Here is a 16,380-nt window from a genome sequence, read left to right on the forward strand (position 1 = left end):
ACGATTTCCATAAAATTTCAACATGTAAGATTTTTTTTTTTTTTAAGCAAAATAGGTCTTCATTCTCGTTACATTAAAACATTTTTTTCCTTGAAAGATTTTGTCTTATTTCCCTATTTTGCGAAATGATGCCATTTTGTAAATATAAGAAACATTTTTCTGTCTAAAAACGATCCTGAACGCCCAATCAGCTTCTTTTTTTTTTTTATTATTTATTTGGTTCTGTCAGCTGATTTCTTGTTTGCTGGCTTGTGATTGGTCGCAAGCAAGATCCTTCAAAGTGACCAATCACACGCACGATTTGTTGCACGCAGCTTCCAGCCGATTGGACGACGAGTCCGGTGAGGCGGGAGTGGAGGTGCCGGAGGCGGTGACAGTCGACGTGGAGGAGATTCACCCGCTGCCCGAGGTCAAAAAACAAAAAAACAAAAAACAACTCACATCCACCTTCAAACAAACCTAAAAGGGGACTGAGGACAGAGCTCTGAGGAACACCAAGGAACAAATCTAAATGTTGGTTTTTTTTCCTGTAGGGTTTCCTGGGCGAGAAAGAAGACTTTCTGCTCTTTGCGTCTTTGTTTGAGGTCACCATGATGGATCCATCCGTCGGCACCAGGCCCTTGACCTTTGAACTTTCCATAGGTAAGAAGAACACCTGACAGAACAACAAGGCCTCAAATTGTCAAATCGTGGCAGGAAATCGCGGCAAGGCGGCAAAAGCCAAGACGAGCCACAGCCGGGAGGAGGCGCGACGGAGCCGCGACGACGTCGGCGAGGAGGCGCAAGGGCTCCTGGAGTCCGAGGAGGAGGAGGAGGAGCCGGACAGGGAGGCGGTGCTGAACCCCGAACCCGAGTTCCGGTCCGTGACGCAGCCCATGAGACCGCAGCCCACCGAGTACGACAGGTGAAGGACTCGCTTCTCCAATCATTTGTACCTTCATCTTGGTTTTTTTTTAACGTTATATTCTAGTTTCGTTTTTATATAATAATATTGTATGGGCCTGTATTTTTTCCATGTATCTAAAAGTGTTTTTTGTCAGATTGGCTCCTTCGTCCACGTCTCATGCCCAAGTCGCGACACTTTTTTTTAAAAATGAAATAGGGGTAAAAAAAAAACAAAAAAAAAGATTTGGCAATTTTTGCGTTATTACAGTGCGCAATTCTCGTATCAATTCAATATTTTCATACAAATCTTACGAATGAGTATTTTCTAAATTTGAGTAGAAAAAAAACATCACAGTAAATCGCCATTGTGACATAATATCGGTATTAATCGCATCGAAACAAATGGTGACCTATAAATCGTGATACGGATCGACTTGCCAGATTCAAGGTAAGTAAGTCACACCTCTAAAATGTAATGCATTGGCTCTTTTTCATGTGAATATTCTTCAAATATGGATATTTACTTTCTAATTGAAGTACACGAGTTCAGGTTATTTGTCCTTTTTTTGTTGTTGTTGTAATTCTTAAATGAATTCACACATCTCAAGGTCACTTTTCATTTATGGAATACAAATTCACACTTATTAACCGATTCTACGTCGCTGTGGAAATATAAAATGAAACGTAACTCATTTGCTCCCAAAAACGTATAAACATGTTCTATTTTAAATGCTTTAAGTGTCCCAAAGACGTATTTATTTATTTTTTGTTTATTTTATTTTTATTTTTTTATGCTAGAGCATACTGCAAAGAATTGTTGTAGTTATTACACAAACGGCCAGCAGGTGGCAGTAGAGTATAAGAGATCAAAACAAGCTTGTTTCCCCCCACAATTCAAATTAGATTTGTGAATAATGATGAAACTTGGCTATATTCTAATGCCAATTGCTGCAAATCGTAAGCAGGTCGAAATATACTTTTTTTTTTTTTTTTTTCCTCATGAAAGAAATGTTTATTTTTTGATAAGCCCGTAACGGCTTACGACCTCACCTTCACGTGTGTTGCTTTTCATTTTTGTACTGCCATATTTGTATTTTTTTGAAGATTGTGTAAACCAACCAACTTCCTGTCTCCCCCGTGCGTCAGCTCGTTCCAGTGCATCCCCCTGCAGCCCCCCTGGGAGAAACGCAAGCCGTGTTTGTTTGTCTGGAGTCGATTTGAAGAGCACAGCTTTCGTCTGTACCAGGCCAACTGGCTCAGCAAGATGGCCGACAGGCTGGTGAGACGACACCGCTGACCCCCGAATATGTGATAAAGCCGATAAAGCCCCATGACGCGCCCGTGCGAGACGTTGAAGTCACGGGGCGGCCATCTTGCTCCTCCCACCTCGCCAGCAGACTGCTGCATACACTAGACTGAGTGCAATTCCTAGAAATTGCGTGGGAATGCTGAAAACGGAATGCTAATAGCTGAATGCTAATAGCTGAATGCTCGTGAAGGATAAATTGAAGTCACGGGGCGGCCATCTTGTTACTCCCACGTCACCATATAAACTAGACTAAGTGCAATTTTCTGGAAATTGCGTGGGAATGCTGAAAACTGAATGCTAAAATGCTAATAGCTGAATGCTAAGACAAATGCTCATGAAGTAAATTGAAGAATAAATTGAAGTCACAGGGCGGCCATTTTGTTACTTGAGTCAACTACTGTATATAAACTATGCGGTTATACGTACAGATGAGACGTGTACGCAGTTAGAATAAGATTGGAGGCGGGGTGGGGGGCGGGGTTTGCGTCGGGGTGGTCACTATATTTTAACAAGTAAAAAATACAATTAAATGAAAAAAATAACAATTGGATGGTATGGGGGTCCAATTTCGATTGTGTAAACGTGTAGGATGGTGTGGCGAGAAACCTTTTTCGGGAGGAGCAATATGGCCGCCTGGCGACTTGAAAAGTCCTGTCGGCCATCCAGTCCGAGTCGTTTATTCAGACGAGCGGATGTGATTTGTCGAACCACTTCAGGAGGCGGGCCTGGACGAGGTGGAGCGTCTGGGCCGGCGTCCTCGCAGCAACGTGAAGGAGCGTCTGGTGCACGTGCTGCTGGAGCTGATCACTTCCTGCAAGTCAGCCAACGCCGCCAGCAACTTCAATCGAAAAAAAAAACAAACAAAAAAAGCGGACGTCGTGCTTATTCGTTCTTCTCGATTGTTTGAACCAAGACAGTTCCGACTGTTCTCAGACCGCCGCGCTCAATTTCGGCCCAACAATCTGGACGTGCGCAGGAAAGAGTTCATCAAGAAGAATTTGGTGAGGCGCTCGTTGTTTTTTATTTTTTATTTTTTTTTTGAAAAAGGGCTCAGAAATGTTTGCAAAATATATTGAGTCATACCTCGAATGGAATCATCATGAGAGCGTTGCAGAGTGACCATTAACTCATTTGCGACCAAAAACGTATAAATACGTCCTATTTTAAATATTAGTCCCAATGACGTATTTATACGTTTTTATGGGGGTTTTTTTCATGCTAAGCATACAGAAGGCTTTCATGCAGCTTCTCAACTGAAGAGAACGGTTGAAGCAATGCGTCTAGTTATTACAAAAACGGCCAGCAGGTGGCAGCAGAGTATAAGAGATCAAGTTATTCTAATGCTAATTGCTGCAAAACAGAAACAAATAGAAATGTTTTTTTTTTTTTTCCTGATGAAAGAAGAGACTCAAATCTATCTTTTGGTAGCTTCCATGTTTTTATAGCAATAGAACACAATATTCTGCGGGCCTTGCAAAATCAGTCAAAATACAGTAAAACAGCCGGGAGCGAAGGGGGCTTTCTTCAGTAAAAATGGCTGCCAGTCAATGAGTTAATATGCCCTTATCTGATGACATCATGAACTTAAAAAAAAAAAAAAAAGTGATTTTCTTTGTGTGAAATTTGACTAGTAAAAAAAACAACAACACTATTTTGCAGCCAACACCTCAAATGAAAGGCTGATGATTTCCAAATCTGTTATTAGTTTGTCAATATTATAGTCGCTGAATCCTTTAGTCTTTCCTCTGGTCTCTTAATGTCTCCCTAATCCTGTTGGAATTCAGGTCATGACATGAGTCATGACAAATGACCCCCCAAAAAATACACGTTTGGTAATGGTAAAATGGCAACTAAACCCATCAAGCAACATTGTAACGGCGACGTTATTGTTTTCCATATCTGTAACTGCTCATTTCTTCCGCCGACGTCCAGATTGTGACGTCCAGACGGGCCGCCAGGATCAGGCGGAGGATCACCAGGCGGACGCTCAAGCAGCAAGTGACGGATGTGAAAAAGCTCCTGAGCAAACTTCGACACCTGGCCAAAGAGGTACGATTCATCATCATCATCATCGTAACAAATCGACCGATCGGCGTTCACGATATCGGCGACGTCCCGGCTCGCAGCCCCAGAACAGCATCCCGGACGTCTTCCTGTGGCTGCTGAGCGGAAGCAAACGATTGGCCTACGTCAGGATCCCCGCCCACTCCGTCATCTTCTCCTTGGTGGAGGACCAGAGGGGGCGGGACTGTGGGCGGGTCACCACGCTGTACATGAAGGTCCGTCACAAGCACGCGCTTGAGCGAGAGAGAGAAAAAAAAAAAATGGCCGACTTCCTTGTTGCGTGTCGTTTTGTAACTTTTCAAAACATTCCGGGACCGTTTGTTTGTTTGTTTGTTTGTTTTTTAAGGAAATGTCCAAAATGGCGTCTTGTGACTTTTTTTTAGTCCCCTGGAGGTTCGCCCAGCGAGATCTTCGCCAAGCTGGAGGCGTACTTGTGGCTGGGCCAGGCCAAGCACAGCAAGGAAGTCATCGTCTCGCTCCCGGACGAGTTCCTGCCCGTCTATGAGGAGGAGGAGGAGCAGGAGGGGGAGGAGCCGGTCGCCACGGCAACCAGGAGGATGCCCGTCAGCCTGTGTTGCCAGGGTGAGTCCGAGCGAGGCTGAAAAGGGTTACAAAAAAAAAGTCAAATTTATGAAAGATAGCAAAATATTTATTTTGAAATGGAGACAGAAATCAAAGAAATGTCATTTTACACGATACATTTTGAATGGAAACAAAAATAATGGAAATTTGTTGCGCTCGTTTTGAAGTTTAGAATCATCAATATTTATTTATATTTTTTATTTAGTCATTTTTAGTCATTTTTTTTTTAATGTAAAAGTAGCTTTAAGTGGACTTTGTCAATTTTTCAATTTTTAACATTTGTGCATTGCATCAGAATTTTTATTTTTTATTTTTAAATGTAAAAATGTTTAATGAATATTTGTAATCATTTTTAATAATTTATTTACGATTCATTTTGAAATTTAAAATCGTAAATACAGTATAATACTTTTTATTTTTTTTAATGTAAATAGCTTGAAGTGACGCGTGATGCGTTTGCAGACAGTGGTTACTTCCAGCTGCGATGTCACCTGTACCAAGCGCGCGGCTTGTTGGCGGCCGACCGCAACGGCCTGTCGGATCCCTTCGCCAAGGTGCTCTTCTCCACGCACTGCCAGGTGACCAAGGTGAGCGCCGGCCGCCCCCGGCGGGACTTGTCACGTCTGCCGTTTAGCGTGGCAATATTTGACAATATTTTCTTTTTTTGCTGAAAAAGTGATAACATTTCCTTTTATCTCTTTTTTTTGGCTGAAAAAAAGTGATGACATTTCCTTTTCTTTGTTTTTTTTTTGCTGAGAAAAAAAAGTGATGAGACATTTCCTTTTTCTTTTCTTTTTTTTGCTGAAAGAAAATGATGAGACATTTATTTTTCTTTTCTTTTTTTTGCTGGAAAAAATGTGATGATAAATTTCCTTTTTTTGCTGAAAAAAAAGATGAAACATTTCTTTTTCTTTTCTTTTTTTTTTAGTTGCTGGAAAAAATGTGATGAGAAATTTCCTTTTTTTTGCTAAAAAAAAAAAGTGATGAGACATTTCTTTTCTTTCTTTTTTTTGCTGAGAAAAAAAGTGATGAGACATTTCCTTTTTTTCCCTTTTTTTTGCTGAAAAAAAAAGTGATGAGACATTTCTTTTCAAATGTCCTTTTTTTTTTTGCTGAAAAAAAAAAAGTGATGAGCCATTTCTTTTCTTTCTTTTATTTTGCTGAGAAAAAAGTGATGAGACATTTCCTTTTTTTTTTCTTTTTTTGCTGAAAAAAAATGATGAGACATTTCTTTTGCTTTTCTTTCTTTTCTTTTTTTTGCTGGGAAAAATGTGATGAGACATTTCCTTTTTTTCCCTTTTTTTTGCTGAAAAAAAAAGTGATGAGCCATTTCTTTTCTTTTCTTTCTTTTATTTTGCTGAGAAAAAAGTGATGAGACATTTCCTTTTTTTTTTCTTTTTTTGCTGAAAAAAAAATGATGAAACATTTCTTTTTCTTTTCTTTTTTTTAGTTGCTGGAAAAAATGTGATGAGAAATTTCCTTTTTTTTGCACTAAAAAAAAACAAAAGTGATGAGCCATTTCTTTTCTTTTCTTTTTTTTTGCTGGAAAAAATGTGATGATAAATTTCCTTTTTTTGCTGAAAAAAAAAGATGAAACATTTCTTTTTCTTTTCTTTTTTTTTTAGTTGCTGGAAAAAATGTGATGAGAAATTTCCTTTTTTTTGCTAAAAAAAAAAAAAAAAAAAAAAGTGATGAGCCATTTCTTTTCTTTCTTTTTTTTTCTGCTGGAAAAATGTGATGAGAAATTTCCTTTTTTTTTTTTTCTTTTTTTTTTTTGTCTGAAACAAAAGTCGATGAGCCATTTCCAAAAGTGAACACGTGGACGTTTGCGCGTGCGTGTCAGGTGTCCCCGGAAACGCTGTCGCCGGCGTGGTGCGAGTGTTTGCTGTTCGACCGCGTCCTGCTGGAGGGCACGTTGGAGGATCTCGCCGGCGACCCGCCGCTGGTCATCGTCCACATCTTCGACCACGACGCCGTGGTAAGTGGACGCGCGCTCGTCCCCCGAGAGGCGCGGTGACGGAAAAATGCGTCCAGGGCAGGCCGACGGCGCTGGGCCGAGCGTACGCCGAGCCGGAGCTGAAAGGCGCCGAGACGGCGTACGTCAAGCCGCGTCTGCGCTTCTACGACATCAGCTTGGGGAGGACGGCGGGCGGCGAGCTGCTGGCCGCCTTCGAGCTCATCCAGCTCGACTACTCCGCCTTGGGCGAGGTGCGTCGTCGTCGCGGTCGAAAGCTCATTGGACGTTGTCGCAGTTAACGTTTTTTCGCCGGCTTTGTTCAGCCGTCCCTGCCCGTCAGCGTGGATCCGCAGGAGCTGACGTACCTGCAAGAGCAACGCTGCTACGACATCCCGCAGGGGGTGCGACCCATCCTCAGGAAATTCAGAATCGAGGTACTTGAAAGAGCGCACACACGCACGCACGCACGCCAAATATTGATGCGCTTTACGTTTGTGATTTGGAATATGACAATTATATTACAGGTGCATCATGTAAACATTACGGCTAAAGTACATTTCATATGATGTCGATATGTATGTTTATCTGCCACTAGATGGCATAATTGCATTTGTAAGACATTGGTGACAGCTCAGTGCATTTTTCTTTTCATATTAATAGATATCAAATCTTTCACATGAGATACTATATATTATATTATTATTACATGATTATTATTATTATTATTATTATATATTATTTATTATAATACATATAATACATGACGTGAAAGTTGTGATAAATATTACATGATTATTATTATTTTTTGAATTATTTTATATATATATATATATATTATTTGTTAATTATTATAATAAATATAATACTTGACATGAAATTTGTGATAAATAGGATACTGTATTATTATTAATATTATTTTTTTAATTATTATCATATTTATGAATTATCATAATAAATATAATACATGACATGAAATTTGTGATAAATAGGATACTATATTATTATGACACTATTATTTTTTTAAATTATTATTATATACATATTCTGTATTAATTATTATAATAAATATAATAGATGACATTAAATTTATGATAAATAGGATGATATATATTGTATTATTATTACATTATTCGTAATATTTTTTTTTAATTATCATATTTCTTAACTCTTATAATGAATCTAATACATGACATGAAACTTGTTAGATGAATGCGTGATATGGAAAAGTAGTTTTTGCAGCTGCTTTTGTGGGGCTTGCGCGAGCTGAAGCGCGTGCAGCTGTTTGAGGTGGAGCGCCCCCTAGTGAAGGTGCAATGCGCCGGCCAGCAGCTGGAGTCCGACGAGATGGAGAGCTACAAGACGCACGGCAACTTCAAGGAGCCCGTGCGCTTCCTCCACGTGGTGGGTGGACGCCCCGCCCCCTCCGCATGTAGCCCCGCCCTCGCCTGACGGCCTTTTTCCGATCTGCTCCGATCAGAAGCTGCCGGAGCAGGCCTACCTGCACCCTCCCCTCACGCTCTTCGTGGTGGAGCGCCGAGCGTTCGGACGTCAGGTCCTGGTGGGGACGCACGTGGTCCAGAGCCTGGTGGACTTTGCCCCGCCGGAGCTTTGGGACGAGCCGGACGACGAAGACCAAGAGCCCAAAGCCAAAGGTAAGCCTCCGAAATCCCTTTGCAGAAAAGTCGATCGAGTCACGCCTCAAATGAAAGGTCACGAAGAGGGCGTTCCAGATCAGTCGTTTTTTCCCCCCAATATACGATGAAATTCATGAAAGATGACCAAAATGTTTGGCTTTTGCGTTATCACATGTGACTAGTGAAAGGTACAAAAATATATTTGTAGCAAAGTATATCGAGTGATATCTCAAATGAAAGGCCATGATGAGAATGTTCCAGATCAATCATTTTCCTTTACCAATATACACTGACATTCATGAAAAATGACCAAAATGTTTGGCTTTTGTGTATCACATTTGACTAGTAAAAGGTACAAAAATATATTTGTAGCAAAGTATATCGAGTGATATCTCAAATGAAAGGCCATGATGAGGGCGTTCCAGATTTCTCATTATTTTGTCAATATACGCTCATTTGATGATGTCATCAGCAAATAAGCATGCTAAAAACAAATTTGCAGCAAAACCGACCGAGTGATGATGATGAAAAAAAAAATGTTTTTGTATTTTTTGTTTCTGTGTGTCCCCAGTGAAAAAGAAGCCCACCCCTCCTTCTTTGGTCAAGTCTGTGCATGCGAAGAGCAGCAGGCTGAAGTCGCTGCGGAAGATCAAACTGGGCTGCCTGACAATCAAAGAGTCGAAGATTCCCAACGGCGCCGTCAAGCTGATCAACGTAACGACGATGCCGCGCCGGAAGCTCAACTTTTTTCTTTTGGGCTTTTTTGATGGCGTTTTGTTGCCAACGCTCGCAGGCTCCGCTGAAGACGCTGCTGAAGGTCGGAGACGAGCAACTGGAGGAGGACGTGCCGGAAAACGAGCAACTGGACTGGTGGTCCAAGTACTACGCGTCCCTGGAAGAACTGGAGAAACAGGCAAGATATTTTTTTATAGACATCATGCAATCAATATGAAAAAAATATGTATATTACTGGTACATACATGATATATGATATATAAAAAAACAAAAAAACATTAGCACTTAAAATGATATCAATTTGATACATTTTTTTTGCTGCATTCATTTTTGTTTTTATTTTATTTGAACTGAGTCAAATGCCATTTTTAGCACATGTCGTGGGCCACTAAAAAATGGACGGCGGGCCGTAGTTTGGACACCCCTGCTCTAGCATTAAAAAAACCCAACAAAAAACGTTTAAATATGTCTTTGGGACACTTAATTAAAATGTTTTAAAAAAACGTATTTATACGTCATTGGGAGCAAATGAGTGAAATGTGATGTGCATGTGGTACTTGAGAAATGCAGACAACATGGATGGTGTACATATGCTACAATAAAGGTACGGGGAGTTTAATGCAAATATGGCACATTCCCTGTTTTATGGTGTCCATCTTTTTTTCTTTTTTTTCCCACTTTGTCTGCAGGCTGCCGAGGAGCTGAAGAAGAAGGAAGAGGAGGAGGAACGAGACGAAGGGACAGGTGTGCTCGCTCAGCAATGTTGCCTCGTTTGCCGGCTTTAATCGTCACAACCCCGTTTAGAGGGCCGGAACGATGACGACGACGATGAGGAGGACGTGGACACGGTGGTGGTGCAGATGGAAGCTCCCAAACGGAAGAAGATCGCCACGCTCAAGGTTGGACCTCAACCAAAAAAAAACAACTTTTTGTTTGAAAAATAAAAGTAGTGATTTTTGGTGCGCGCGTGTCCAGTTGTACGCGGGCGACCTGGAATCGGAGTTCGGTCAGTTCCAGGACTGGCTGCGGATCTTGCCGCTGTTCAAAGGTCAAGCCATCGGCGAGGACGCCGACGAAGACGAGGACGAGCGTCTGATGGGGAAGTACAAGGTGGTTCCAATTCTCATTTTCGTTTGATTTATGGATTCATTTGTCATTTTTTTGCGCAACCGATCCCGTTTTGCCTCGACAGGGTTCCTTCCTGGTCTACCCGATCGATTCGGATGAGGACGAAGACGACGACGACGACGACGACGTCAAGTGTCAGCTCAGCAGAGGGATGCCGCAGAACTCGCCGCTGAAGGTTCTGCTTCGCGTCTACGTCGTCAAGGTGAGCTGACGCAATTTTGAAAAAAAAACAGACGTCAACATGCGACGTCGCCGGGAACTCGTCATCTTCTTGTTTTAGGGATAGACCGATTATCGGCCGGGCCGGGCCGATATTTTTGGCAAATATTGGCATGGGCCTTTTTTTTTTTGGTTTTAAATCTGAAGGCTGATAAAGCCAGTATATCTCTGAGCAGTGAATAACTTGTCATAAACACATTTGGAACATAATCAGACAATTTTTCACTGCAAAGATCTTTTGAAACGTTTTACCAACCCTAACAAAAAAACAAAAAACTAATTAGTTACATTCACATGCATTTGTCATTCAGTGATGAGATGCAGGGAACTTACTAAAATTTCCACTTTATAAAAAATAGAAACTCCCTCCTACACTTTTTTTTAATAAAAAAATAATTAAATAAATAAATGAATTATGTTGACATTTTAGAAAACTTTATTTACAGTCAAAATCTTTAGGGAACTATTTACTTGCTTTTTAATTTTAATTTTAATTTTTTTATTTAGCCTAACACATGCTAATGACCCTGCAATTTTTATTCTCATTTTGTAAAGAAATTTGTCAATATAGTTTAAAAGAATACGTTTTTTTTTCTATTTGACTGTAAATGAATATTTGGAACGCACCTCGCAGCCGCCAATTTGCTCCATCAGTTATTCCAGCTGTGACGAAGAAAATATCGGCTTGAAATATCGGCTATCGGCCGACTAATAATCTGTATCAGTATCAGCCTTGAAAAAACCATATCGGTCTATCAATATTGTTGTTGTTGTCATTGTTGCGTCAGGCCACCAATTTGGCTCCCGCCGACCCCAACGGCAAATCGGACCCGTACCTGGTGGTCCGCGTCGGGCAGCAGAGTCGAGACACCAGACAGCGATACATCCCCAAACAACTCAACCCCGTCTTCGGAGAGTCAGTGGACGCTTTTTTTTTTTTTCTTTCATACATCACCACACATTTTTGGACAGCTGCACTTTTATTATGACATCCGGCACACCACCACTTTTTTTTCACAACATCCTGCACTTGTTTTTTTTTTAGTCTGATGCGGTTTCTCGTCTCGTTTCAGGGTGTTTGAGTTGACGGTGTCGTTCCCGGCGGAGACGGAGCTGCTGGTGCGGGTGATGGATCACGACCTGGTGGGCACGGACGACTTGATCGGGGAGACGCGGGTGGACCTGGAGAACCGCTTCTACAGCCGGCACCGCGCCACGTGCGGCCTGGCCCTCTACTACGACGCGTGAGTTTCGCCCGTCGCCGCGACGCGACACGACTCGTTTTTCGGGACGTCATCGTTTTGTGGCGTCCGCCGGCAGCGACGGTTACAACGCGTGGCGGGACGCCAAAAAGCCGTCCGTCATCCTGTCCGAGCTCTGCGAGAAAATCGGAATCCCGCCTCCGGAATATCGAGCGGCGGAGGTCAAAGTCCTCAACAAGATCTTTAAGATCCCGCCGGACGCCGTCCCGGAAGGTACCACGACCGCATCTCACCAAAAAAAAAAAGCTTCTTTTGACTTTTTTACATTTTTTATTATTATTAATTTTTTTTTTTAGATCTGCGGAGCAAGTCGGAGCGCTCGCCGGAGGACGAGGCGGCGCTGGAGGAGCACGCGGCCGTCAGCGTGCTGCGCCGCTGGTCGCAGATGAGCGAGTTCGTCCCCGGCGCCGTCCGGCTGGTCCCCGAGCACGTGGAAACGCGCTCGCTGCTCAGCCGCGACAAGCCGGGGCTGCCGCAGGTACTCGTCGCCGTGGCGACCGTTGGGCGGCGCGGCTCGGTTGTAAAGCGACATTCTGCGACGCGCGCAGGGTTACCTGCACATGTGGGCGGACATGTTCCCGACCGACGTTCCGGCACCGCCGCCGGTGGACATCAAGCCGCGACTGCCCGTCCAGTACGTCCGTTATCTTTCTTCGCATTTTGCATCTTTTTTTTTTTTCCATTTATTTTTTTATATCTCAACATTGGGTTTGACATTTTTTGTTGTTTTTTTTTTCTGCACATGCCGCACTCCTTCACTTTTTTTCTGCATCCAGCATGTGACAGTTTATTTTCTCTACTTCCAGCCTTTTACTGCTTTTTGTTTTCTTTTCTCCAAATCCTGCACTGCACTGCTTGTTTCTTCTTCTTTCATTTAGCACGCGACTCTTTTTTTTTTCTTTAAATCAGACACCATTTTTTTTTTGCTGCATCCGGCTTTTCACCCGTTTTTTTTCCGCCTGTCCAGCAACATCGATTTTTTTTCTCCATCTAATCATTTGCTGTGTATTTTTTTTTGTATCTTTTTTTTTTCTTTCAAACTTTGTTACTCCACTTTTATTCTTTTTTTCTCTACATCCGGCACTGCAGTGCTTGTTTCTTTTCTTCACATCCAGCACACGACTATTTCTTTCTTTCTTTATTTTTTAATGAAACTCGATTGCTTGTTTCCGCCACCTTTTTTTTTCTACTGAGGCCGTCGTCCGTTTTCCCGCCAACAGGTACGAGCTGCGCGTGATCATCTGGAACACGGACGACGTCTTCCTGGACGACGTCAACCCGTTCACCGGCGACCCCTCGTCCGACATCTACGTGAAAGGGTCGGTGGGCGTCGCACGTTCTCCGCTCGCTTGCAAAGCCGGCTGCTGATTGGCTGTTTGTTTTTTGTTTTTTGTTTTTTGTTTTTTGTTTTTTGTTTTTTGTTTTTTTGTTTTTGTTTTTGTTTTTTTGTTTTTGTTTTTGTTTTTGTTTTTGTTTTTGTTTTTGTTTTTGTTTTTGTTTTTGTTTTTGTTTTTGTTTTTGTTTTTGTTTTTGTTTTTTGTTTTTGTTTTTGTTTTTGTTTATTTTTGGCATCCAGTTGGATTCGAGGCCTGGAAACCGACAAGCAGGAGACAGACGTCCACTTCAACTCGCTGACCGGGGAGGGAAACTTCAACTGGAGATTTGTCTTCCGCTTTGACTACCTGCCCACCGAGGTCACTCGCGCCAGCTTCGATTTTTTATTTATGTATTAATTTATTTTTTAAGATCATGATTAGTTGCAAGTGGCTCATTTGTGGTGTTGTTATTGTTTGTTTGTTTTTTTGCGTTGTGAAGAAAGAGGTGGTGTACAAGCGCAAGGAATCTTTCTTCTCTCTGGAGGAGTCGGAATTTCGCCAGCCGGCCGTTCTCACGCTGCAGATTTGGGACTACGACCGCATCTCGGCCAACGACTTCCTCGGTGAGACACCAGCGCAAACAAATGGGCCAGAATTATATTTTGGAGAGAAAAATGCAGCTCAACATTTGGAACACCAAGGTTAAATATTTGAAAGAATGTTTAATATTGTTTCAAAACAAAACAAAACATACATCATATATATTTGAATGAAGTTGTATACTTTGGACACAAAAAAATATTTAATATTTTAAATAAAATAAATATGCCATAAATTTAGGAGCAAAAAATATAATTATTAGAATTTTTTAAATAATCAAAAAAGTCTATTTTCACCTCAAAAAATAAAGACAAAATCTGACATAAATTTTGCACCAAAAATATAATTATTAGATTTTTATTTTTTTTTAAATAGTTTAAAAAAAAAAGTTTATTTTGACCCCCAAAAAATAAAGACAAAATGTGCCATAAATTTTGGACCAAAAAAATATAATTATTAGAATTTTTTGAATAGTTCAAAAAGTCTAAAAATGGAGACAAAATCTGTCATAAATTTTGGACCAAAAAAAATAAGAGATAATTATTAGAATTTAAAAAATAGTTTAAAAAAAAAAAAGTACATTTTTAGCCCCAAAAATATTTTACACTTAAAAAAAAAAGTCAATAAGTGTTTTTCAACATGTTTTAAAAAAAAAAAAGTGTTTGAATTTTGAGAAGCATTTATTATATTAGCACAGAAGTTGACTAATATTGTGTAGTTGATGGCAAGTTTTTTGCTTGTTTGTCGTTGCTAAAGACGTTTGAAAACGTGCGCTTTGTTTGCGGAAGGCTCGCTGGATCTGCGTCTGAGCGACATGATTCGCGGCGCCAAGTCGTCTGGCAAGTGCACGGCGCAGATGGCCAAGGAGCGCGCCGGCCCGCGGGCCTCCATCTTCCGCTCCAAGAAGCTGAAGGGCTGGTGGCCCCTCAGCCGCCAACAGACGGCCCAGGAGGCCGACGAGGCCCAGCGCGACAAAAAGCAAAACGCCAAAAACAAGAAAAACAAAAACAAGAAGAAGAAGAAGAAGAAAATCGGGAAGACGGACGACGTCCAGTTCACCGACAGCGACGGAATCGTCCACTTGCTCATGGTCAATGACACGCTTTTTATTTTTGCAATTCCATTCCAAAACACAAGACAGTGCCTTCACCTATTCGCCGATTTTATTCAATGTTTTTTATCAATACTTATTTTGATTGATTATTTTGATAGCTCTGATTTCTCTGTGTTTTCCTTGCAAAATGTCCAATGCATTGCAAGACTAATTTATTTCTATAGCACATTTTATAGACAACCAAAACCCAAAATTAATTTGTCCAATTGATGGCCATTAAAATTCATTGGGAAGAAAAAAAAATTGTTTTTCAAAGCCAAAATATTCTCTTGAAAACGTTGATGAATATTAACTTGTGCTTTGTTTTTGTTTTGTTTTGTTTTTACAAAAAAACTGGCAAACATTGGAGAATTTTTTTTTCCCTAGAAACAGGAAAAAAAAGCACCAAATTTTTTTATTATTATTATTATTATTATTTTTATTAAATTGAACAAAAAAATCGGCAAATATGTGAATTTAGAGCTGTCAAAATGAATTGATTAAATCAACAAGTCATCAATTATCAGATTAACCGATAATTCAATAATTGAGTAATCGTTTGGAGCCATTTTTGAATTTAATTTGTAAAACTATTCAATAGTGACAGCATGTTTGGACCACAGCGTGACACGAAAGTGCGCATATTTGTTTGTATGTTTTCAGGGCAAAGTGGAAGCGGAACTTCAGTTGGTGACGTTGGAGCAGGCCGAGGCCAACCCGGTCGGACGAGGACGCAAGGAACCGGAACCTCTGGACAAACCCAAGTAAGACGCCAATCGTGCGCGTCATCTACCATCATTTTGGACCAAAAAAATGCTAATTGTTAGAATTTTTTAAATAGTTAATAAAAAAAAAAAAGAAGTCTATTTTCACCCCCCAAAAATAGAGACAAAATCTGCCATAAATTTAGGACCAAAAATATGATTATTAGAATTTTTTTAAATAGTTCAAAAGTTTATTTTTGCCCCAAAAAATAAAGACAAAATGTGCCATAAATTTTGGACCAAAAAATATAATTATTAGAATTTTTTAAATAGTTAAAAAAAAGTCTATTTCCACCCCCCAAAAAAGAAACGTTTTACCCCAAGAAATATTTTACACTTAAAAAAAGTGTTTTTCAATATATATATTTTTTAAAATAATAGCATTTGAATTTTGACAAGCATTTATTATATTAGCACATAAGTGTACTAATATTGTCAGTCCAACAAGATTTTTGCTTCGTTGTTTTGCAGCCGCCCCACCACCAGCTTCACGTGGTTCGTCAACCCCTTGAAGACGTTCGTCTTCCTCATCTGGAGGAAGTTCAAAAAGTTCATCGTCACGCTGCTGGTCCTGGCCGTGGTGGCGCTCTTCTTCGGAATGCTGGTCTACACGCTGCCGCAGCACATCACGCGCCTCCTCGTCACCGCCGGCTGAACAAACAAACAAAAAAGTAGAACCAGCCCAGTCGGCCATTTTTTTTTCCAGTAAATTCATTGGGATGATTGAAGGTATTCTTATTTCTTTTTTGTCATTCATTACTTTCTTTGAACTCATTGACTGGCAGCCATTTTTACAGAAGCAACTTCCTGGCTGGCAATGTTGTCTTCTATT

At 40.8% G+C, this 16,380-nt stretch overlaps 1 protein-coding gene across 3 annotated transcripts in view; it reads left to right on the forward strand.

Annotated features, from left to right (window-relative positions):
* fer1l4 (fer-1 like family member 4) overlaps nt 1-16,280 on the forward strand; it is a 30,506-nt gene extending 14,226 nt beyond the window's left edge. For 2 of the 3 annotated variants that reach the window (XM_077528574.1, XM_077528575.1), the window contains 32 exons: nt 315-409; nt 534-642; nt 697-904; nt 2,032-2,164; nt 2,911-3,011; nt 3,108-3,195; nt 4,127-4,243; nt 4,321-4,473; nt 4,642-4,840; nt 5,303-5,427; nt 6,684-6,818; nt 6,875-7,048; nt 7,121-7,231; nt 8,028-8,198; nt 8,275-8,449; nt 9,003-9,145; nt 9,225-9,344; nt 9,856-9,910; nt 9,971-10,065; nt 10,142-10,276; nt 10,359-10,496; nt 11,302-11,429; nt 11,587-11,757; nt 11,834-11,988; nt 12,072-12,253; nt 12,324-12,409; nt 12,996-13,094; nt 13,352-13,469; nt 13,591-13,714; nt 14,480-14,781; nt 15,448-15,548; nt 16,020-16,280. In XM_077528574.1, coding sequence (XP_077384700.1) covers nt 315-409; nt 534-642; nt 697-904; nt 2,032-2,164; nt 2,911-3,011; nt 3,108-3,195; nt 4,127-4,243; nt 4,321-4,473; nt 4,642-4,840; nt 5,303-5,427; nt 6,684-6,818; nt 6,875-7,048; nt 7,121-7,231; nt 8,028-8,198; nt 8,275-8,449; nt 9,003-9,145; nt 9,225-9,344; nt 9,856-9,910; nt 9,971-10,065; nt 10,142-10,276; nt 10,359-10,496; nt 11,302-11,429; nt 11,587-11,757; nt 11,834-11,988; nt 12,072-12,253; nt 12,324-12,409; nt 12,996-13,094; nt 13,352-13,469; nt 13,591-13,714; nt 14,480-14,781; nt 15,448-15,548; nt 16,020-16,203 — 4,430 coding nt within the window. In that variant the 3' untranslated portion in view covers nt 16,204-16,280. The remainder of the gene's footprint in view (nt 1-314; nt 410-533; nt 643-696; nt 905-2,031; nt 2,165-2,910; nt 3,012-3,107; nt 3,196-4,126; nt 4,244-4,320; nt 4,474-4,641; nt 4,841-5,302; nt 5,428-6,683; nt 6,819-6,874; nt 7,049-7,120; nt 7,232-8,027; nt 8,199-8,274; nt 8,450-9,002; nt 9,146-9,224; nt 9,345-9,855; nt 9,911-9,970; nt 10,066-10,141; nt 10,277-10,358; nt 10,497-11,301; nt 11,430-11,586; nt 11,758-11,833; nt 11,989-12,071; nt 12,254-12,323; nt 12,410-12,995; nt 13,095-13,351; nt 13,470-13,590; nt 13,715-14,479; nt 14,782-15,447; nt 15,549-16,019) is intronic. The other variant, XM_077528576.1, reaches the window with a different exon arrangement.
* Nucleotides 16,281-16,380: the final 100 nt, after the last annotated feature.

The sequence above is a fragment of the Festucalex cinctus genome, chromosome 8, assembly GCF_051991245.1.
Source record: "Festucalex cinctus isolate MCC-2025b chromosome 8, RoL_Fcin_1.0, whole genome shotgun sequence".
Taxonomy (NCBI): Eukaryota; Metazoa; Chordata; class Actinopteri; order Syngnathiformes; family Syngnathidae; genus Festucalex; species Festucalex cinctus.